Source organism: Ovis aries, chromosome 22 (assembly GCF_016772045.2).
Source record: "Ovis aries strain OAR_USU_Benz2616 breed Rambouillet chromosome 22, ARS-UI_Ramb_v3.0, whole genome shotgun sequence".
Taxonomy (NCBI): Eukaryota; Metazoa; Chordata; class Mammalia; order Artiodactyla; family Bovidae; genus Ovis; species Ovis aries.
The window spans coordinates 17,483,722-17,505,917 of NC_056075.1; the positions used below are offsets into that span (position 1 = coordinate 17,483,722).

At 46.0% G+C, this 22,196-nt stretch overlaps 1 protein-coding gene across 8 annotated transcripts in view; it reads left to right on the plus strand.

Annotated features, from left to right (window-relative positions):
- The window catches only part of DNTT (DNA nucleotidylexotransferase), a 31,993-nt gene extending 15,221 nt beyond the window's left edge, over nucleotides 1-16,772 (plus strand). For 3 of the 8 annotated variants that reach the window (XM_042239038.2, XM_042239036.2, XM_004020071.6), the window contains 6 exons: nucleotides 469-592; nucleotides 3,028-3,160; nucleotides 4,419-4,524; nucleotides 8,918-9,163; nucleotides 14,403-14,486; nucleotides 16,333-16,772. In XM_042239038.2, coding sequence (XP_042094972.1) covers nucleotides 469-592; nucleotides 3,028-3,160; nucleotides 4,419-4,524; nucleotides 8,918-9,163; nucleotides 14,403-14,486; nucleotides 16,333-16,419 — 780 coding nt within the window. In that variant the 3' untranslated portion in view covers nucleotides 16,420-16,772. Of the gene's footprint in view, nucleotides 1-468; nucleotides 593-3,027; nucleotides 3,161-4,418; nucleotides 4,525-8,917; nucleotides 9,164-13,389; nucleotides 13,604-14,402; nucleotides 14,487-16,332 lie in introns of those variants that run through there. The other 5 variants (XR_006057705.2, XR_006057706.2, XR_009598109.1 and 2 more) reach the window with 5 other exon arrangements.
- The last annotated feature ends 5,424 nt before the right edge of the window (nucleotides 16,773-22,196 follow it).

The following is a 22,196-nucleotide window of genomic DNA, read 5'->3' on the forward strand; positions in this document are numbered from 1 at the left end:
GGCAGAAGCCCAGGCTCAGAGTACAGACAGACTGAGTTGAGTCTGGGCTCTGCCGCTTACCAGTTGTGTGATGGTGGGGAATTTATGCAACCTACATGTGCATCCCTCGTTAAATCGTGAGGGTGAATATGCATGAGCGTGTGTAACAGACCTTTGGCAGAGGAGGGGTGTGGGTATGGATACCTGTTGTCATGCACTGACAGGGCAGGCAATCCTTATTGGTTATCCAGAATCCCTGGGCAGTTCCAGAAGCTGCCTCCTAACTTCTGCTTCATTTAATTATACCATATGTCCTGAAACAGAAACGCCTCTGAAAAATTACCATTGCCCCCTGCTTGTCATATTCAGGAGACACTAGGTCAGAGATTTGCTTATGCTTTTTCTTAATTGCTTGACCTTGAAAAGTATCACTTTGTTGTCATAGTGGCTGTTTTAGAAACTAAAGACATGTCTTTCCCTTTGTTTCAGCTCTTTACTTCTGTTTTTGGAGTGGGACTGAAGACATCTGAGAAATGGTTCAGGATGGGGTTCAGATCTTTGAATAAAATAATGTCAGACAAAACCCTGAAATTCACAAAAATGCAGAAAGCAGGTGAATTGTCTCTCCTAAAGATCTCCCACAATTGCCATGGGCTGGTCAGCTTTGAGTCAGGATCTGTCAGCTATACTTCATATGTCACTTCCAGTCTTGGTGATCTGGTCACTTGCTTGGCCTCTCTTCTAGACCTGGATCCAAATCCTGGCTCTCACACTCTCCAGCTGTGTGATCTTGAGACAGTTACTTAAAATCTTTGAGCCTTCTTTACCTCATCTATACATCAGTACATAAGTAGGGAATAGATCAGATCTTGGAGGCAAAACAATTAACTTGGCACAGAGCAAATAGGCCCTGCCTGATGGCTGTTGTCATTCCTTTATCCAGATGTCAAAATTGACTGCACTGTTGATCTGTTCTTACTGGACTGACCCTTCCAGATATTTGGGTCCCAGCTGGGTAAAAGGCATGGAATCCAGGTCAGAAAGTTGACATAGAGAACTTTGGAGTAAATAATATTTGAACAAACTGGAGTTGTTGCTTGGCACAAATAGGGATCAGCTTTAGAAACTGTAAAATATCAAGACATATAGGGGAAAATGTGGAAACCTAGACATGGGGTTTGTCTACCCAATCAGGACTTGTTCACCTAGAAGAGAGTAGAGACAGACTTCTGAAAGACTGACAAGGCTTCCAGGAGGTTGAAGATGGCTTGCTTACTTCCATTTATACAGGGTACTTGTCATTTTTTTAATGACAAAATTTCTGGAACCAAGGTCAAAAAATGTACATCTTTTAAACATTTATTTTTAATGTGCAGTAGAACATAATATTATTGGGATTTGAAAGGAAGTCATGGCCACAGTTGTGAGCACTGTGGCTTCTGAGTTATAAAGAATGAGGAAGTCACCAACATTTTTAATAATATGAAAAAAAGGGGATCTTCTACAAGAGAAGGCCAGAAAACAACAACAACAATGAAAAGAAAACCTGCTATCTTCTTTTTAAGTGATAGAAAGAAACAGCAGGAGGAGACAAAGAAAGCATTTCTTGGTGGTTCACATCAATGCTTATGAAGCATGGACCTTTAGGAGTCCAGAATAAGAATATGGGTCTTTTTTCCCTTAGATTCTTCTAGTTCTTATGTGGCATCTTATAAAACTTATTAGCAATCTTTCAGAGGTTAGCAACTTCATGAAAAATGACTAGGGAACTCCATGACTGTGTTGATGTAACTGTACAGTGTTATTAACTGTAGTGACTATGCTGTACGTTAGATTTGCAGGACTTATTCATCCTGTGCCCTTTGACACACATCTATCCATTTTCTCCACCTTCCAGCCCCTAGTAGTCGCAATTCTACTCTCTGCTTCTAAGAGACATTGTGTGTGTGTGTGTGTGTGTGTGCGTGTGTGCGCGCGCGCACTAAGTCGCTTCAGTCATGTCTGACTGTTTGCAACCCTATGGACTGTAGCCTGCTTGCCTTTCAGTCTGGTCTACTTCACTTAGCAAATAACTGGGGTTCATCCTGTTGTTGCAAATGACAAGATTGTCTTCTTTTTTTAAGGTTGAAAAACATTCCATTGTAGGCTAATAGTCGACAGTTAACCATTTCACATATATCAAAACTTCAGGTTGTACACCTTAAATTTATACAATTTTTGTCAACTATACCTCAATAAAGCTGGAAAAAAGATAAAGAACTGCCCCCCCCAGAGACCTTACAATTAGGAAATGGGCAGCCTCTGTAGGTATTCAAAGCCTCTCATTTTTAGATTCCGGCTGAGTTGGAACACTCCCTCTGGGGATCCTAGAGAAGAGGTCAGAGCCTTTTATGGAAGGACCATTAGCTGGCCCTCAGGCTCTATGGATCTCCCCTGCGACCTGCTCCCCACCCCTCCTACGCTTCATCCCAATTCTTGGAGATACAGCTTTCATCTCCATTACTCTTCCACTCTATGCCTTCCTCTGTGGATCTGTGGGAATAAACAAGTCATTAAAACAACTCTTCATCATAACCACTCTGTTGGAGAGCTCATTAATCTGTGATGGTCAGGCAAAGAAGCAATAAACCAGACCTCTGGTGACATTTCCTAACTCTCCTCAGATGCAAATCTACTCTCTTCCTATTCTTGACTTCAGTTCTTTAATTTATCTATCACCTTCCAACCCCAAAACTTCCTATCCCAAATCTTTGCAGCTTATTGATCAAGAGGGCTGGTTCTTCAGTAGGAAGCCAGATTGGAACAGCATGGTTCTGGGATATAATATTGCCTCTTTCGCAGTCAGGAATTTGTAGGAAAATAGGAGCCATTGTTAACATGAAAAATTCACAGCCAAGAGAACACAGATCACCCAGTCTCTGTGGAACAGTTTGGGGTTGATGTCTGTGGCCCCGTTAGCTATGTGTGAGGGCCAAATCTCCTCCCTGAGGGTTGGTCATTTCACATGGGACAAGTTCTTTCCCCACTCACCTGTCTGTGGCCTCTCAGGATTTCTCTATTATGAAGATCTTGTCAGCTGCGTGACCAGGGCTGAAGCAGAGGCGGTTGGCGTGCTGGTTAAAGAGGCGGTGTGGGCATTTCTGCCGGATGCCTTCGTCACCATGACGGGAGGATTCCGCAGGTAAATGATGATAAAAGCTGCTTTTACCTCCCCTTCAGGGCCTTCCCATGCTCAGGAGTTGTGGCACAAAAGGCCTTCGGAAGTCTCTCTCTGCAGCCTCATCTCCTGCAGCTCATGTTTCACTCCAGCAACCCCAAGTAGCTTGTCATTCTCTGCACACACAGAGCTTTCTTTCCTCTGTGACTTTGCTCAGTCCTACCTTTCTGCTTGGACTGTTTTCCTCAATTTGTCACCTGGCTCACTTCTCCTCATCCTTTAAGCTTCAATTCAGATGCCACCTCCTCCAGAAAGCCTTCCTTGACTTCCTTCTCCCCATGCTAGGCGAGACACCCCTCCTCAGCACTCCTTGGACAGCCGTCAAGTAATTTGTTTGTATTGCTTCCACGCATGTTTTTCCCACTAAGTTTTCAGAACTTAGTGCTTGATGAGAGCCAGTGCGTGGTGCCTGGCACAAAATAGGCATGTGAGAAATGGTGAAGTCAGTGAATGAATGAATGAACTCTTCACAGAGATGTATGCAATTGTTGGATACTGAAGCCTCCATTTCAGAGCCTCTTTCCCTCCCACATCCTCTTCCATCTCTCCTTGTGGTCCTCTTACATGGGGGCTGTCGGCTGTGGGAGGTGACAGAGAAAGTGAGAAGAGAACACAGAATCCAAGAATGCCTTTAGTTTAGGCCATAATTTCAAGAGTCCTATCTTGTATTATGCAAGTACAGTTCTTGGTTTGCTTGTTGTCACACTTGTCTCTGTGTGTGTGTGCACACGTGGGCATGGAGAAGAAATAATCTTTGTCAGTTTTTACCCACCCATATATAATCATATAATCATATGGGTTCCCCTGGTGGCTCAGTGGTAAAGAATGCACCTGCCAATGAGGAGACGCAAGAGATGTGGGTTCAATCTCTGGGTCGGAAAGAACTCCTAGAGGAGGAAATGGCAACCCACTCCAGTATTCTTCCCTGGGAAATCCCACTGGCAGGCTATAGTCCTTAGGGTCTCAAAGAGACAGACAGGACTCAGCACTAAACAACAGTATAATCACATACATAACATGTATGATTTTAAATTTTCCTGTGTCATAAACTTATTTTGCAAGGAGTAGACTTGTGTAAACAAGGATCTTTTGTTTCAAAAGCATGTTATGAGCATTTTGTGTCACAAACCTTAAGTATGGGGCATAGAACCACAGGTGAGTTTTAAAAATTGAGAGCTAAAAATCTAATTTATTTCCATCTTATGCTATTTTTTAAAATCAGGGGTAAGAAGATTGGGCACGATGTAGATTTTTTAATTACCAGTCCAGGATCAGCAGAGGATGAAGAGCAACTTTTGCCTAAAGTGATAAACTTCTGGGAAAAAAAGGTAAGAAGAAAGATGTTTGGACACTCAGGCATTATAGGAGTAATGCTGAATTTGACACACTTATCGACCTTGTAATTGTGTCCTGAGTATCTAACCCAGTCTCAATGGTTTACACTAGTTGGCACAGTGCCAGTGACATGCAGGGAGCCTTACCTGCTTTGGGTCCTAGAATCCAGGTTATGAACTTGTGTGTACGCACGTGTCCTGTTATCAAAAGGGCCGAGGGCAACTCTCTGTGCAGGCCATGCAGACGGCTCAGAGCCCTAAACAATGTGAAGAGCATGTGCTGCGAAGACCTGGGAGGGGTGAGCCGGGGCAGAACAAGCTAAGGGGTGGGGATCAGACTCGGATAAAGCCAGTCTAAGAGGTGCCCCTGCTCCCTTGAACAATATGTTGGTTGATAACCACCTTGACTTTGTGCTGAGATGGGAAGAAGGAAGCTAATGAGGGTAGGCTGGGTCCAGCAGAGGTCATGGCTCAGGGTCCCCTACCCACTGAGATCAGACTTGCCACAGGCCACGTAGTGCCCGTGGAGGAAGCTCAGGATGACCCTATAGCCACGGCCGCCTGCAGGACCCTGACTCCTGCCCCACTCCAGTGAGAGCTCTGCTTCCCAAGGAGACCAGAGGGCCCTTATCCAAGAACTTACAGGCCTAGGTGGGTTGAGGAGGCTGAGGCAGGTGTTTTTCTGGCATAGCTTTATTTTTCCTGAGTGATCTAGCATCTTCTGGGTGTGGACAAAGCTCCCTTGATATACCAGAGAGAGAAGACCTCAGATACAGTAAGAATAAGAAACACACAACCCTGGTGCCAGGAACACTAGAATTACTAATAAAGACCCAGCTTTGAAACCAGATCCGAATTCAGCCATCCCCCATCTGTTAGGAGAGTGGATCCAGGTGGCCAGGAGCCCTGAAAATGAACATCATAGGCTGAGCCAGGGAAAGCCTGAATGGGGAAGCATCAGCTCCACCGAGGCTGGCCCCACTGCTCCACTCAGGCAGGAAAGCTGAGAAACTCTCATGGACAGACATCATTCTGATGCGCCCTGTCAGCCATGGCCTGGGCGGAGAGGGGGCTGCCTGGCTTCTCAGCCGGCAAGGGTGGACCAATTTGACCTAGGTATAGAGGCCCCACCATCCCCACGCTCTGAGACTGTCCCCACCCAAGATGGGGTGGGGTTGGAGAGGAGGACAAGGAGCCTCCTTTTCATTGGTCTTTCTTTAGTCACCAGGCAGCCATCCTGCTGGTCACCAAGCAAAGAGATGGGCAGGTGAGGGTGGAAATGGGTATTAAGCATGGGGGGTTGTAGATTTGGGATTGTCCCGGCACAGCCCTGCCACTGACTGGCTATATGACCTGGGACTATGCTTTTAATCTTTGCAAGTTTCTCTTTCCTTATCTGTGAAACGGGGAAAGCAAGCTTCTGTCATTAGAGGATTAACTGAGAGCATTAGATAAGGCCCTTGGCACAGCGCCTGATAAATGCCTATTAAACAGTGGCCGGAGTTTGAGCAAGCTCCAGGAGATGGTAAAGGACAGGGAAGCCTGGTGTGCTACAGTCCATAGGGTCTCAGAGGCAAACACAACTGAACAGCAAATCAGTGATCTCTCCTGCCTAGTGGCCCTCTGCAGAGGGCCAGGCCTGTGCCGGGTGAGGGGGCCCAGGCGAGAGCACAGGCAGCTGCTCCCCTTCGCTCTCTGACAAACAGGATCTCAGGGAGGAAATGGGCTGGGGCAGTGTGTGTCTCAGCACTACCTGCCTGCCCCCCTGTGGCCCCACGGCTGCCCCCAGCGCCTCAGCTGTGAATCATGGTGGTTAATTTCCACCTCTGCCTCACTCCCTGTTCCCAGTACCTCCCACTCCTGCCTTTCTTACAAAAATCTGTACTTCCCAGATTAAATGATTCTATCTCATGCAGGTGTTACCGACCTTCCCCGGCACATAGAAATTGTTCCTGGCCTTCCCCAAAACATAGAAATTGACTAAGGCCAAACAAGAAATCTAGGCCAGGCTTTACTGGGGGCCCTGCAGCAGCACAGGGGATCAGGAACAAACAACAATTTCCCTTACTTGCTCACTCCCTGAGGTGGGGTGTGAGCTTGTTCCTTTTGCGGTGTGAGGGTAGGGGTGTGTCCAGGTCGAGCTAAAGGAGTGGTTTAGGTGGCTTGCTCACCTCCTAGGTGGTGGTGTGTGCAGGGGGCTTGAGCAGTATCCTACTTTTGCTCTTTAGCCCCAGGCTCCTCAAAAGTGGCAGTTGGGTTTTTTGGTCTCTTTGTATCTTTTGGATCCAGAATTTGCCCAACTGTGCTTGCACGCAGTTATTTTTAGTGCGATATAGTTTCTCTGTATGTTGTTGCTCAAGAGAGGTATGTCCAGGTATGTCCCAGGTCCGAGCCTGTCTCACAGGCACACTCGAGCACATACTCACACAACACGCATACACACAACCAGTGTTTTAAAACACCTGAAGAACTATTGAACAGCCAAGGATGGGTATGGGTTTGAGTCTTCCACCAGTTGAAAGACCTCTTATGGGAGGAAAAGAGCTTGGAGATACTGATCCTGGGGGGAGGGCACCATCTGGAAAGCTCCACTGGCTGCCAGCCATTCAACCCAAAGAGGGGAGGGTTGACTGAGTATGGTCCAGGTTCATGCCTGGTGGGTGGCCCTTCCGTCTATGACCAGCCAAAGTGTGACTACTGTGCGGCCACCATGCACACACAGTTTACAACTTTTAGGAAGGCAGCTTTGTGAATTTTTATAACGGGGAAGTGTTGTTTTATAAATATGGCTTCAAGGTGAGACTGGTTGATATTTTAATAGCTTCCTTTTCAAATTTGCATAATTTAAATAGCCATGAAAGGCTGCTATACTGACTAATCTTAGTAAGTTTCATTAGAAAGCAGAATTGTGTCTTCCCCCAGCTGGTTACCAGATCTGTTTAGGGCTACCTTCTTCCCTGTTTACAGTTACCTTCTGCACCAGGGGCTCTTCCTGACATTAGTGTTCCGCCCTGCAGATGGGGTCCATTCTTCCTCTCACCTTTTCTGGGATAGGCCCTGAGGCAGAGTGCTCCCTCTTCTGAGATCCACAAGAGGAAAAGTACCCCCTTCTCCAAGTGCTGAGTCCAGCTGAAACAAAGTCTCTCGGGGGTGGGGGTGGATGCAGAAGAAATGCGGATGTGTCTAATAACAACAGTAAAGGGAACCAGGCCTGCTCCAAGCGCGGTCCCTGGATCAGAAGCAGCAGCAACACCTGGGGACTTACTAGAAATGCACCACCCCGACCCCACCCCACCCCACCCCTGTGTGTGCTAAGTTGCTTTAGTCTCTCTGACTCTTTGTGACCTCGTGGACTGTAACCCACCAGGTTCCTCAGTCCATGGGGATTCTCCAGGCAAGAATACTGGAGTGGGTTGCCATGCCCTTTTCCAGGGGATCTTCCCGACCGAGGGATCAAACTTGCTTTCTTCATGTGTCCTGCACTGGTGGGTGGTACCAAGCACCACGTGGGAAGTTCCCCCACCCCCACCGCCCATGAATCACTCTGGGGACAGGGCCTCCAAAACTGCGTTGAAACAAACCTTTCAAATGTTCCTGATGATAATATTTGAGAACATCAGACCTAAAGAACCCAAGAACAAATCCTACATCCTAATAGCTGTGATTAGATTGTTTTCAGGCTATTTGTTCTTTTAGTTGCAACTCAGATTTAGCAGTTAATTGCATATTTCTGCTTCTCCCTACCCCATATCTGCCGTGTGGTAAGGAAGCAGATAAACTGGAGGATGGCAGATTGCTGGGTGTGACCTTCTGACTAGGCAACGATTGGTGATGTACCACTAATTTTGTTCCTGTCTCCAAGGGAGGCAGAGTAGCAATCCCAAAGTGCTTGCTAGAAAGAGTGAGTCATCAGGCCCCAAAGCAGGCTGAGCCGCCAGCCACAATCCTTTGGGCCCAAGTCGACCTACTATGGTTGACTAGGATAATATGGAGGGACACTAAGTCAAAACAACTTCATATAAGGGCTCGGCTTTTTGTTCAATGTTGGTTTGTACTTAAGGGAGGGAGGCAAGTTTCTGAGCGCTGTCTGCGATAGGATGTTCAGGGAGTGGATCCTCTGGCAGCTTTGCCATGAAGTGGCCTTAGCGTGGCCCCTCTAATTGTTAAATTCCTCTGCTGCAGAAGGAGGGTAATGCACCCACTCCTTGCCTTCCTCTGCTAGAGTCACAGGTGGGCTCACTATGCGAGGACAGATGTACCCATATTCTCAAATGTGCAAAGCTTTCTTTAGAAGCATTTGTTAAGAGCCCAGTATAAAGTCTCTGGCCCTCTGCATCAGGGACTCTTCATCAGGGACTCTTCCTGATGTCTTTTTGTTTATTTTCAGGGATTACTTTTATATTATGACCTTGTGGAGTCGACATTTGAAAAGTTCAAGCTGCCAAGCAGGCAGGTGGATACTTTAGATCATTTTCAAAAATGCTTTCTGATTTTAAAATTGCACCATCAGAGAGTAGACAGTGGTAAGTCCAACCAGCAGGAAGGAAAGACCTGGAAGGCCATCCGTGTGGACCTGGTTATGTGCCCCTACGAAAACCATGCCTTTGCCCTGCTAGGCTGGACTGGCTCCCGGGTAAGTGCTGCCTTCATGCCTGGGATGGCCTTAACTTTCCATAAGAGGTAGCCTTAGCTTTCCATAAGAGGTAGACTAGGTCTACCTGGGGCCAGGGAAGAGACAATGGCGGGGGTGGTGGCGGCAGGAGGATGGACAGGGAAGGAGGAGATGGTGGACAGGAGAGAAGAAAGTGCCCAGAAATCTCTGAATCAGGGCATTCCACTTGCACGCGGTCAACTGAGACAGATGCCTTTAGAACAGGTATTTTCAAAAGGTGATACCCTGACCAGCAGCATCAGCCTTACCTGCTTACCAGGTTAGACCTGTGAACACCACCCCACCCCAGACCTACTGAATCAGGAACTCTGGGGTTGGAGCCCAACAGTTTGTGTTTGAAAGAACCCTGCAGGCATGAGAACCACTGAAGCAGAGAAAGCAGCCTGGTGGCTAAGGGCACAGGTTTGGCTCACCCCAAACCTGGTCACAAGCCCTTGCTCTGCCTCTGACCAGCTAGGTGATCTTTGTCAAGTTCCCCATGGCCTTTAAGACTCAGTTTTCCATCAGGAAAGTTAGGGCAAAGACAGCGCTACGCCCCTGGGTTGCAGGGATCCAGTGAGATGAAGCTGGCAAAGCCCCTAGCACCATGCCGACCACGGGACCAGTGCTGGGCACCAGCAGTCCCCAGGTCCCACGTGTGATATCAGACGTGGTGCCCGTGGTCTGTGCCATCAGCTTGTGCTCCACCCTCCTACCGACACCCCGCTCTATTTTCCCATATAGCTAGCTGTTGCTTTGAGTGGCACACATCATTAGAGGATTTTGTACAATAAACGACATAGAAATTAATTGTCCTTAACCTTGAATTAAATGTCAAGTGTGTTTGCCTTGGGCTGGAATTATTTCAGCGCGCAATCTCAGCACTAGAACTTCTTACCCTAATCAAAAATGTTGGCTGGCATCTTTCATTCCTAAAAAAGTAGGAAAGCTGATGAAACAATACATCATATATGCAGCTTGGGAAATTTAATTGCACCTTTTTACCCAAAGATTTCAGAGCCTGGGAAATGTCCTCAAACCAATTAATCTGTTAATCTCACCCCCAGTTTGGGTTCATTAACTTACCAGGTTGTCTCATCTACTAAACTGACAAAGCTTCCTTCACACCTTTGTGCGCTAAAGATTTCCAGAGCAGAATATACCCGCAGGGATACATTAAGCAGAGATTTTTCTAGAGCCATCCAAGTATGGTACAATTTCTAGACTGGGTCCAGAGGTTATTAGTTTGTTGTTTTTTTTTTAAAAGAAGCTTCTGTTTTCCTCTGACTCTTATTTCTTCAAACTCGAACTGTTTGTCAGCATGGCTTTAATTGGCTGAGGTTCCTTCAAGAGTCTTGTCCATGTTTGTGTCAGATGCTGAGAGGAGGCATACTCTGCTTTGGAAACACACGAACGATGGTGCCCAGGTGCCCAGGCTAACCCAGCCTCTTTACTAGCCCAGATGGCTCCCTTCCACCAACTTTAAAAAGCATCTCCTCCTTAAAACAGCTTATTGCCATTTCCCAGGAAACTGTCAGAAGAAGCATGCATATTTACGAAGGCTGCACGTGACCGGCGCCCTCTAGAGTTCTGCGGCGCACAACGTGCATAGCTGCGTGCAGCAGCAGTAGGCGAATCTCTGAAGTCTGTTGTGACCAGCGAATGATACAGCCAGACTTAGTGCCACTGCCCTTCTTTATCTGAAACAAAAGACACCTTCCTTACCCTGCCTATTTCACAGGTTGTTGAGAGAAACCAAAGAGCTTGTAAAGCAGAAGGCAGAAACATCCAGGGTAAAGAGTCTGGGATTCAGGAGTCTGAACCCTAGCTCTATCATTGGCTGTGTGGCCTTGGGAAAATTGCTGAGGCTCTCTGGGCTTCCTTTCTTCATTTGAAAAATGGGGCTAATAACAGTGCCAACCTCGTGGGATTTTCACGAGAACTGAGTGAGACAGTGCCTTCATCTTAATACAGTTCTGAGGCTAATTGTATGTGCAGTACTGTTCTTTTAGAGATAATGTTAGATTCTTTTAGAAGTTGTTAAGTACTAGTGATAATAGAGCAAATCAGAAATTAATATAAAGCAAGAAGTCAGCCCAGCACCCAGCACAGGGTAAGCACTCTGTAAACATTAACTAGGATATCATTGCCTGGATTATAGCTATGGTCATTCTAACTGGTCACTTGCCCCCTGAGTGATCCTGTCATCGTAAGTCAGATCATCATTTCCCTGCTCAAAACCTGGCAGGGGTTCCCCATTCAACTCACAGTAAAAGCCTTCCGGTGGTCACAAGGCCCTACGTGGTCTTCTCACCCCCTCATCTCTCTGGACTCCTCCCACTGCTCTCTCCCTACCCGGGCCAGGCTCACCCCTCCCTAAGGCCTCTGTTCGGCCTATGTTCTAGCTGATCCCTCTGCATGGAGTGCTTCTTCCTGAGTCCACCTGGCTAACTCCTTCCCTTGGGCAAGTCCCTCCTCGTATCCTGTCTCCTTCATGAGGCCTGCCCTGTACCCAGCATCACCTGTTAACACATCATGTACTTTTGGTCAGTTCAGTCACTTAATCATGCCCGACTCTTTGTGACTCCATGAACTGCAGCATACAAGGCTTCCCTTTCCATCACCAGCTCCCAGAGCTTGCTCAAGCTCATGTCCATCATGTACTTCACTTATGCTGTTACCATGTCTTATCTGTGTCCCCTGCTTGAATCCAAGCCCCACCAGGGCAGACATCATTGTTTTCTTCACTGTTATATTCCAAGCACCCAGAACACACCTGGCATATGGTAGATGCTCAATAAATGTTGATTTAATCAATATTATTACTCTCCAAATGGAAGACATCATGATAATTCCTAATAATCCATGCAAAAATGCTTCAGGGTGTTTGGCAGAGGAGTCCAGGAATAGATCTCTCAGCACGCACAACTAAGGAGCCAGGGTCAGCCTTTCACTGCTCCAGTTACCCAATCCTCTCCAGCCTTCCCATGCCCAGTGTGAGCAGCCATTGCACTAAGTGCTGGGGGGACTTGAAGCCCTGGGCTTGGAGACCATGTGCTAAGCAACACCCCCATACTTTCATAGACCAGCAGCTACTACACCCAGAATCTGCTCCACCCTGACTCTTCCACAGCCCTAGCTCCCCCTCCACTGCCTTATAAAGGACTTCAGGTTGGAAAGTCTGTCTTCACACATCCAAGTCAGGAGGGGCAGGTCCCAGTCTTCGCCAGCTTTCCCATACTCACCACTTTAGTTCAGTTCAGTCACCCAGTCTGTCTGACTCTTTGAGACCCCAAGGACTGCGGCACACCAGGCCTCCCTGTCCATCACCAACTCCTGGAATTAACTCAAACCCATGTCCATCAAGTCGGTGTTGCCATCCAGCCATCTCATCCTCTGTCGTCCCCTTCTCCTCCTGCCCTCAATCTTTCCCAGCATCAGGGTTTTTCCAATGAGTCAGTTTTTCACATCAGGTAAACAAAGTATTGGAGCTTCAGCTTTAGCATCAGTCCTTCCAATGAACATTCAGGACTGATTTCCTTTAGGATGGACTGGTTGGATCTCCTTGCAGTCCAAGGGACTCTCAAGAGTCTTCTCCAACACCACAGTTCAAAAGCATCAATTCTTCGGCGCTCAGCTCTCTTTATAGTCCAGCTCTCACATCCATACATGACCACTGGACAAACCATAGCCTTGACTAGATGGACCTTTGTTGGCAAAGTAATGTCTCTGCTTTTGAATATGCTATCTAGGTTGATCATAACTTTTCAAGGAGTAGGCGTCTTTTAATTTCATGGCTACAGTCACCATCTGCAGTGATTTTGGAGCCCAAAAAAATAAAGTCTGTCACTGTTTCCACTGTTTCCCTGTCTATTTGCCATGCAGTGAAAGGGACCAGATGCCACGATCTTAGTTTTCTGCATGTTGAGTTTTAAGCCAAATTTTTCACTCTCCTCTTTTCACTTTAGTGCAGTTATTCCATGTTGCTGTTGTTCAGTTGCCCAGTCATGTCTGATTCTTTGCGACCCAATGGATTGTAGCACGCCAGTCCTCCATGTCCCTCACCATCTCCCAAAGTTTGCCCAAGTTCAGGTTCAATGATTCCAAGCTTCCTCCCTAATCCTACATGGGAAGGACATTTCTAGATCTGTGCTTCTCTTAGGAAAATTAATCTCAACAGCTTCATTCATTGTTGTTCTTTTCCCAAGGTTTTCCTGTCATCCATCTAAGGCTTCAAGTTTTTCTCCCTGGAGCCTCAGAGCCCATGCTGATCATAGGAGATGCTACTCTGAAGCAGCTGGCCCAGACCATCAGTTTTATAGAAGTTCACATGAGAGGATGTTACAGCCAGAGGACCTTGCTGTAGGACCTTACTCACACACTTCCTCCACCCTCCTATTTGACCGACCAAGATTCAGAGAGGTTGGGTGACTTGCCGAGAGATACAGGGCCAGATAGGGACAAAATCCAGGCTGGAACCTGGTCTCCTGACTCCTCATCCTCTTTTACAGTAGTTGTGTTCCAAATAGAAAACAACACCAAACTATTATTTATCTAGCATTTACTCTGGACCAGGAATGATTCTGGACACAACCCTTACAATACCTGTTTATTCACTGAGCAAACATTTACTGTACATCAGCTGTGTGCCAGGCATCATTAGGAGGGAATATGGTTATGAACAGAACAGATCAGGCTCCTGTTTTCATGGAGCTTACAATCCAATGCTTACATGTGAGCATGGAGCTTTGTCATGGCTGACTGTTGCCCTGGGGGAGAAAATTCACTTGGAGAATGTTTAGTGGAGATACATATTTCATTGTTGTTGTTATTTAGTTGTTAAGTTGTGTCCGACTCTTTTACGACCCCATGGACTGTCTGCCAGGCTCCTGTCTCCATGGGGTTTCCCAGGCAAGAATACTGGAGTGGGTTGCCATTTCCTTCTCCAGGGGATCTTTCCAACCCAGGGATCGAACCCACATTTCCTACACTGGCAGGTGGATTCTTTACCACTGAGCCAGCAGGAAAGCTAGAAGTTTCATTATAGAGATTTAAATATCTTTAGACAAATAAGCTAGAAGTTTCATTATAGAGATTTAAATATCTTTAGACAAATAAGCTAGAAGTTTCATTATAGAGATTTAAATATCTTTAGACAAATAATACTGAAGACATTCTAGACTTGATAGTGATTTATTTTAATGATCTCTTTCTTATCCAGCAGTTTGAGAGAGACATCCGGCGCTATGCCACACACGAGCGGAAGATGATGCTGGATAACCATGCTTTATATGACAAGACCAAGGTAGGGAGTGCTGTCTCCCTGAGATGGGCCACTGTAATCCTCAGCCCCAAGTCTGGCTCCCTGAACACTTCCTGAACTGATTCTAGTGTCCAGGTTCAGCTTCCTTTGCCCTGGGTGCCCCGTTCCCGCAGATTGCAGCTGAGGGCAGCTGGAAAGATCCTGACAGGAACACGACTCTCTCAGGGCCCAGAATGTACCTCGGAGGCTTTGAGCTCAACGATGCTGAGCTAGCTGGGTCTCCAGAACCAGGCCAGCAATGAATTTGAATTGAGCTTGGTATATCCTTGGTGTTTGCACTGTGTAACTCCAAAGAAAACCAAAGATCTCCCCAAATCACAAATGTCACTCAATTATCCCTCAAATGCAGTGGGAAGTAGAATTCCGAGTGGCCACATGGGTCATTAATGAGAGTCAACTGCAAGAAGGAGAGCAACAGAGCTGTCCTGAGAGGTAGATGAGCGGTCGGCTAGACTCACACACCATAGTGACTTGCTTGGCGTGCTATTCCTTCAGTGGTGGTGATCCAAACGCTGCTGCAGCGGAATGACTGCTGCACGAATTAGGAGGAGTTATTATACATATTCAACTGTCCTTGCAGTGATCGAGGACACTGTAGGAAGCTCCGGGTATGAAGAAGATACAAAATAAGTAGAAGTTATGGTTTTTATCTTCTACAAGTTTAGTCTAAATGAAGTGTATTTCATTAGATCCTGTCTCACAAAAAATCAGAAACCCAATACAAAATGGCAGTGGCAGAAAAAGAAAAAATTTGGCTGATGCACTGTGGCATCTGGGGTAACACGGACTTCAGGTGTGGCTGGATCCAGGTGCTCATGCAATTTGCCCTCAGTGTTGGTGTCACTCTCAGGCAGGGTTTTCCCATGAATCCTATCCTTCTAGCTTAGCTATGCCAACAGAAAAGAACTTTCTTAATAGTTCCAGCAAGCCCTAGCTAATGCTCACAGGCCAGACCTGGGCCATGTAGCTGTCCTTGAACCCCTTTCCATGGCTCTGATTGATCAGGCTTGTGTTCTGTGCCCCTCCTTGGAGGTGACCCTCAGAGACTGAGAATAGGGAGGTGTGGTTTTCCAAAGAGAAATCAGGGTGCTGCTGTCATAAGGGAGGGCTGTGGATGCTGGCAAGAAAGCCTCAGTTATGTAGCATGTGAGTGGAGGCAGCTTCACCTAACATGATCTAGGAAACTTACAAACTGACACAAAACAAATAGTTCAAAGTAAGTGAGTGCCTCCTATGCGCCCAGCATTTTGCTATAGACAAGAAGGACTGGAGGGAAAGTGCTTCTTGAAGTAACAGACCATGGGGCTGGGAGCCTGGTGGGAGTGGGGCAGGGTGGAAGGCCAGGAGGAGAATCCGGCATGTACAAGCATCCCATAATCGCCACTCCTCCTTACCAATGGCAGCAGTATGCAATTCTGGCTGCACGTGAGAATTTCCCAGACCTCTTAAATAGGTGAATGACAAGAACTCTCTGGATCTTCTGATTTCATTGGGCTGGGTTACAGCTCCATTTTCAACATTCTTTTAAAAGGCTCCTTCAGGTAGTTCTAATGAACACTACAGACCAATAGGAAAAGTATCAAATGCCTCTAGTTGAATATATAAGGCTGTCATAATTTTACCCTAATTTATCAAGTTTTTGGGGGGGTGAGAATATAAAAATTACAGAAGTCAGGTAAAATGAATTTTTATCCTCAGAAGCAGGGAATTGTGTTTTGGCAGTGATTCATTCTGACAAGTCAATTTTACAAGTAACATTTTTACTATGTCAGCTCGGAGATACTTAACAAAAATATCATAGTGCACATATGTCTTCTTATGCTTTCAGAGGATGTTTCTCAAAGCGGAAAGTGAAGAAGAAATCTTTGCACATCTGGGATTGGACTACATTGAACCATGGGAAAGAAATGCTTAGGAGAAAGTTGTCAACTTTTTTTTTCTGTTCTTTTTTTCAGGTTAGACAAATTATGCTTCATATTATAATGAAAGATGCCTTAGTCAAGTTTTGGATTCTTTACATTTTACCAAAATGTAGATTGCTTCTAGAAATAAGTAGTTTTGGAAACGTGATCAGGCACCACCATTTGTAGGACTGTTGTGTAGAACTCGCAAGCCATTTGTAGAACTGTTGTGTAGAATTCGCAATGCATTTTCCATAGAAACAGTTTTGTAATTGGTGGCTCATTTCCAGGGAAGTTCATCAAAGCCCACTTTGCCCACAGTGTAGCTGAAATACTGTATATTTCCAATAAAAATAGGAAAAAACAAGATGGTTGAGTCTTTTTTATTCTCTCACATATTTTAAAATATTCTTAAGCAAAAATGTAACAAAATGAAAGAATAACGATTGTAAGGTTTACCTTGAAAGGAGGAACAGGTTTAATTAGAAGGTCAGAGATTCTAACGGGGGTTTTTGGAGGAGAGGAACTGACTCTCAGCTCAGGTCAAAGCCTGCTTCTCCTCTGTCACCTGCAGCTGTGCCCCTAGGTGTACCGGCAGGAGGCCACGTATGGAATGTATTCTCACTGCTTTCACACAGAAGGAAGCACAATCTCCCAAATGGCCATCTCTGAGTCTCTCCAAGGAGCTCATCTCTCTTGCCCTCTTTATCTTATGGTACCCATGGAAAGGGAGGCAGCCTTTGGAACTGCAAGATTGCAGACCCATTTGGAATGCCAGCCTCCTCTAGGAGGGCATCGACTCTGTGACTGGAAAGGACCCTAAAGGCCATCTGTTCCAGCTGCTTCTGTGTCCCCAGCCTGCTGGAGGACTGGGAGGCCTCCCTGTGGTCCCAGCCCTTTCCTTCTAGCTCCCTCAGAAGAGAGGATGGCGAGATCCGGGACCCCCTAGAGAAGCAGGACCTGCCCTGGGCACAGGCGAAGAGCCTCCTTCCCTTCCTGGTGCTGGAGCCTGGGGGTGGGGTGTGTATCAGCTAGTATTGCCCCCAAAGCAAACTATCCCCTAACTCAGTTGCTTAACACAGCACAGCTCTGCACACGAGCTGGGTGTTTGGCTGTGCTAGGCAGGCTTCTTCTCCTCTGATTCATCCTCCTCCTGCCCCTGGGGCCCTTGGGGTAACCCAGCCCTCTCCTTCTCACCGTGCCAGCCGAGACACGGGAGCAAGCAAACCCCGGTGGGCAAGTGCTTTTCAAGTTGTGCAACTGTTGTCGCTATTCATTTCCAGAAACGCCTCACCACCCGAAACAGAAGCGCTGTGTTCATTAAACAGTAACTGCCCAATTCCTCTTCCCCTGGGCCCCCGGTAACCTCAGTTCCACTTTCTTTCTGTATGAATTTGCCTCTTCTGGGTACCTCATGTAAGTGGAATCCTACAGTGCTTGTTTTGTTTCTGGCTTATTTTGCTTAGCATCATGTTTTCAAGGTTCATCTAGGTGTAGCCATCATCCCTTTGGTGCTGGTTTAGTCACTAAGTCGTGTCCTACTCTATGTGACCCCATTGACTGTACCCACCCCCCCAGGCTCCTCTCTCCATAGGATTTTTCCAGGCAAGAATACTGGAGTGGGAAGCCATTTCCTTCTCCAGGGGACCTTCCTGGCCCAGGGATGGAACCTGCGTCTCCTGCACAGAAGGCAGATTCTTTACTGAGTGAGCTACCATGGAAGCCCGTCATCCCTTTAGAAGGCCGAGTATTAGTCCATTGTACATCTAACATGCCACATTTTATTTATTCACTCATCAGTTGATGGGCATTTGGGTTCTTTCCAACTTTTGGCTATTGTGAATACTGCTCTGTGAATACTGCTGTAAGTATCTCTTTAAGACCCTGCTTGCTTTTAAATGTAAACCTAGAAGGGGAGTTGCTGGATCACAGGGTAATTCTATGCTTTATGGAGGAACCACTTAATCTTTTCTGTAGTGGCTGCACCATTTTGCCTTTCTACCAGCGGTATACAAGGTTTCTAGTTTCTCCACATCCTTGCCAAGATTTTTTTTCTCTTTTGGTTTTCTGTTGTTTTTTGATTTGTTTGTTTTTGATGAGAGTGATTCTAGAGGATGTGAAGTGGCAGATGAGACTTTTTGCCTCTCCTGATGGTTCAGGTTGAACACAGTTGTACACTGGACAAGGCTTCAGGTATATGCACCTGGGGTTTCTGGCAAAGGTGAGCTGGGGAAACAGGAGTGGGGTGGGGAGTGGACACAGCCACTCCCACTGAGAAAAGCCTCGTGGTCTGATCACATGGCAGGTCATACTCATCAGCCTCAACTCCCCAAATCTACCAGGTTTTCTTGTAGTCTCTTCCACCGCCCCAGTATTGCCCACATATGATATTTGAGATCATTTAGGTAGCATATGACCTATATAATATATATTCATTGAGTGCCTACTAGGTAACTCATTTTTCTAGACATAGGACATGGGATATAACTTAAAAACCTCTCTGATTATAAGTATGGGACTTATATTCTAGAAAGCTGTTTATTTTCATATGTGTTACAAAAGTAATGCTTCTCCATTTATGGTAGTGGCAGAAAGCTTCCCTTTTGAGTACACGTAAGCAAGGAAAGAAAATCAATGTTGGGAAAACATGTAATAAATATTACCAGTGGGATGGGGACATGGCAAGAACTGGGAGAGAGGCTAGAGGAGCACAGGGAGGAGGAGCTGATGCCTGGGAAACGTGCAGGTGCTTAACACACCAACTGCCCAGTGCTGAGGCTCTCAAGGTCCTCATCATACAAAAGCCCCAGGAGGTCCATGATGGAGGAGTTACCCCATGAGAACACCAAAAATTCTAGGGGGTTTCTTGAGCTCATTTTCTTATTTGGAAAGGCTTTTTAAGAATTCCACAAATTCTCAAAGCTGCACAGGAATTTTTTGGTTTTGATCAGAATTTTATCAATCAGGGTGTCAACTATTAATTGGAACTCAGCCTTCCCCAGTGCCTCCTGCTTTGGGAGAAGAGCACCCTCTGGTGGCAGAAAAAAGAACCTTCAACAGCAAGTATTACTACAATAAAAACACATCAAGTCAGAAGCCCGAGAATATTGAGCAGGAACTCGAAAAGATCCCAGTCTACCCTTCTTGCAGTGCAGGTGATGAACAAAGGTCTGGTCAGAAGACTTGGCCTGCCCAACGTCACACAGTTAATGCCAGAGTTTCTGTTGATTCGGCACAAAATATGCACATAGGCCAGGCTTCCTAATGACTAGCTGTGTGACCTTGAACAAGTTACCTAACCTCTCTGATCCTCGATTTCCGCTTTTGTGAAATCAAGATGGTAATGGCTCCTCCCTTTGCCTCTGCTGGAGGATAGATGAGCCAACACTGTAACGTGCTTCATCTGTGATCCCCTGGACTAGGAAGGACACCTAGTGGCTCAGCGGGGAGACGCAGGTTCAATCCCTGGAGAAGGAAATGGCAACCCACTCCAGTATTCTTGCCTGGGAAATCCCATGGACAGAGGAGGCTGGTGGGCTACAGTCCACGGAGATGCAAACGAGACAGAGTCGGACACGACCCAGCTGCTAGATGACAACAGCAACAACAAAGAGCAAGTTACTTCCCTTAGGAAAGGGACCCATCTGTCCACTGCCAGTATTCACATGCAGTGCTCTGTACCAGTAAGTACCAATTCCCCGAAGCCAGAATGGGAGGTAGGAAAGATGAGAACCGGTGTGCTGGTTCTTGGACTCCCAGACCTGAGACTGTCTGGATCTGGCCGGGACCAGCTACACCAGCTGAAACTCTCTACACACGAGCCTGACGGTGATAGGGGCAAAGGCCCTGTCCCATGACTTCGGTAGTTTCTTGGAAGTCAAAGGTTACTTTACAGGGACTTTCGGGTACTCCCTGACCTTCATCTCTTAGGGACAGATGGGAGCCATCAGTTCAGTTCAGTAGCTCCGTCGTGTCCAACTCTTTGCAACCCCATGAATCGCAGCACACCAGACCTCCCTGTCCATCACCAACTCCTGGAGTTCACTCAGACTCACATCCATCAAGTCAGTGATGCCATCCAGCCATCTCATCCTCTGTCGTCCCCTTCTCCTCCTGCCCCCAATCCCTCCCAGCATCAGAGTCTTTTCCAATGAGTCAACTCTTCGCATGAGGTGTCCAAAGTACTGGAGCTTCAGCTTTAACATCATTCCTTCCAAAGATATCCCAGGGTTGATCTCCTTCAGAATGGACTGGTTGGATCTCCTTAGAGTCCAAGGGACTCTCAAGAGTCTTCTCCAACACCGCAGTTAAAAAGCATCAATTCTTCGGCACTCAGCTTTCTTCACAGTCCAACTCTCATATCCATACATGACCACAGGAAAAACCATAGCCTTGACTAGACGGACCTTAGTCGGCAAAGTAATGTCTCTGCTTTTGAATATGCTGTCTAGGTTGATCATAACTTTTCTTCCAAGGAGTAAGAGTCTTTGAATTTCATGGCTGCAGTCACCATCTGCAGTGATTTTGGAGCCTCCAAAAAATAAACTCTGCCACTGTTTCCACCATTTCCCCATATGGGAAACCACATGGGAGCCATAGTGGGAGTCAGTTTTATCTGTTCTGAATGTACTTTTTATCAATGAATTCACACTATCATGTTTTAAACCCTTCCCTGCAATGTGTATATCAAAGGACCCAGAACAGTACAGAAACCTGCCTCTATTATCAATTAAATTCATTATTCTCAACTCTTTTTGCAAAGTTAAATCATCTCTGAAAGCAACTTGCTTTACAATCTCGAGGACCAATAAAATTATCTTTGTGGAGTTTCAGTTTTCTCATCTGCAAAACAGGCATGAGTGACACCCGCACTACATTACCTCCTGGATTTGGCGTAAAAACATCAAAGTAATGAATGAGAAGTGCTTTGAAAACTAAAAAGTGCTATAACTGTAATAGGGATTAGTCTTTTTCATATAATCTGGGCATAGTTCAGGAACCTGAGGACTACTTCCCAGAAAAGCAGGCATGTGATTTAAGAACCCAAATCAGTCTCTCATGGACTGGTGTTGTAAATCCAAGGACAGGAATATTCTATTCTTTAGAGAAATCCAGCTCCTTTAGTGCAGCTGGAAACAAAGAAGACTCTTCATGGCCCTCACTGCGATCTACTTAGATTTGATCAGAACAGCAATGCATTTTGCATCCTACATGTCGCTGGTATGTAGGGTATAACATTCTCACAAGAAACAAGTCCAAAAATGTGTTTAGCCTTCCCTAACCCAGAAGCAGGAAGCAGAATGAGGTGAGGCTACTTTTACCATCTCTACCTTCTTGGTGCAAAATTAATGGTGAAGATGGTAGTGATAATGGACAGGATCCCCTTTGGAGGCTGACTGGGTTTCCAACATGACGCTTCTAGTGTGAAGTACACTGAAACCCACACTCAGCCTTCTTGTCTATAATTCTTATGAGGTATTTAACAAATAATCTCCATGACTTTCATGTAAACAGGCATCTATATAGGAAAGTTTAATTTTTTTCACTCCATTTTCCTTTTTCTATGAAACTAAAAAGGCACAACCATTACTAATTTCAAGTCAGTTTGTATTAAAAGTGTGGCAACAAGTCACTTAAGAAAGGTTGAATTTGATATCTTTGTCGCTACCCTTCAGCTGTAATTATCACTGTTTATATTTAACTGTTGGCAGAGGTATTGCAGATTGCTTTGAGAATCGGAAGAGATTAATGGAATCTCATCCCATGAGTAATGATTATTCATATAAAATTT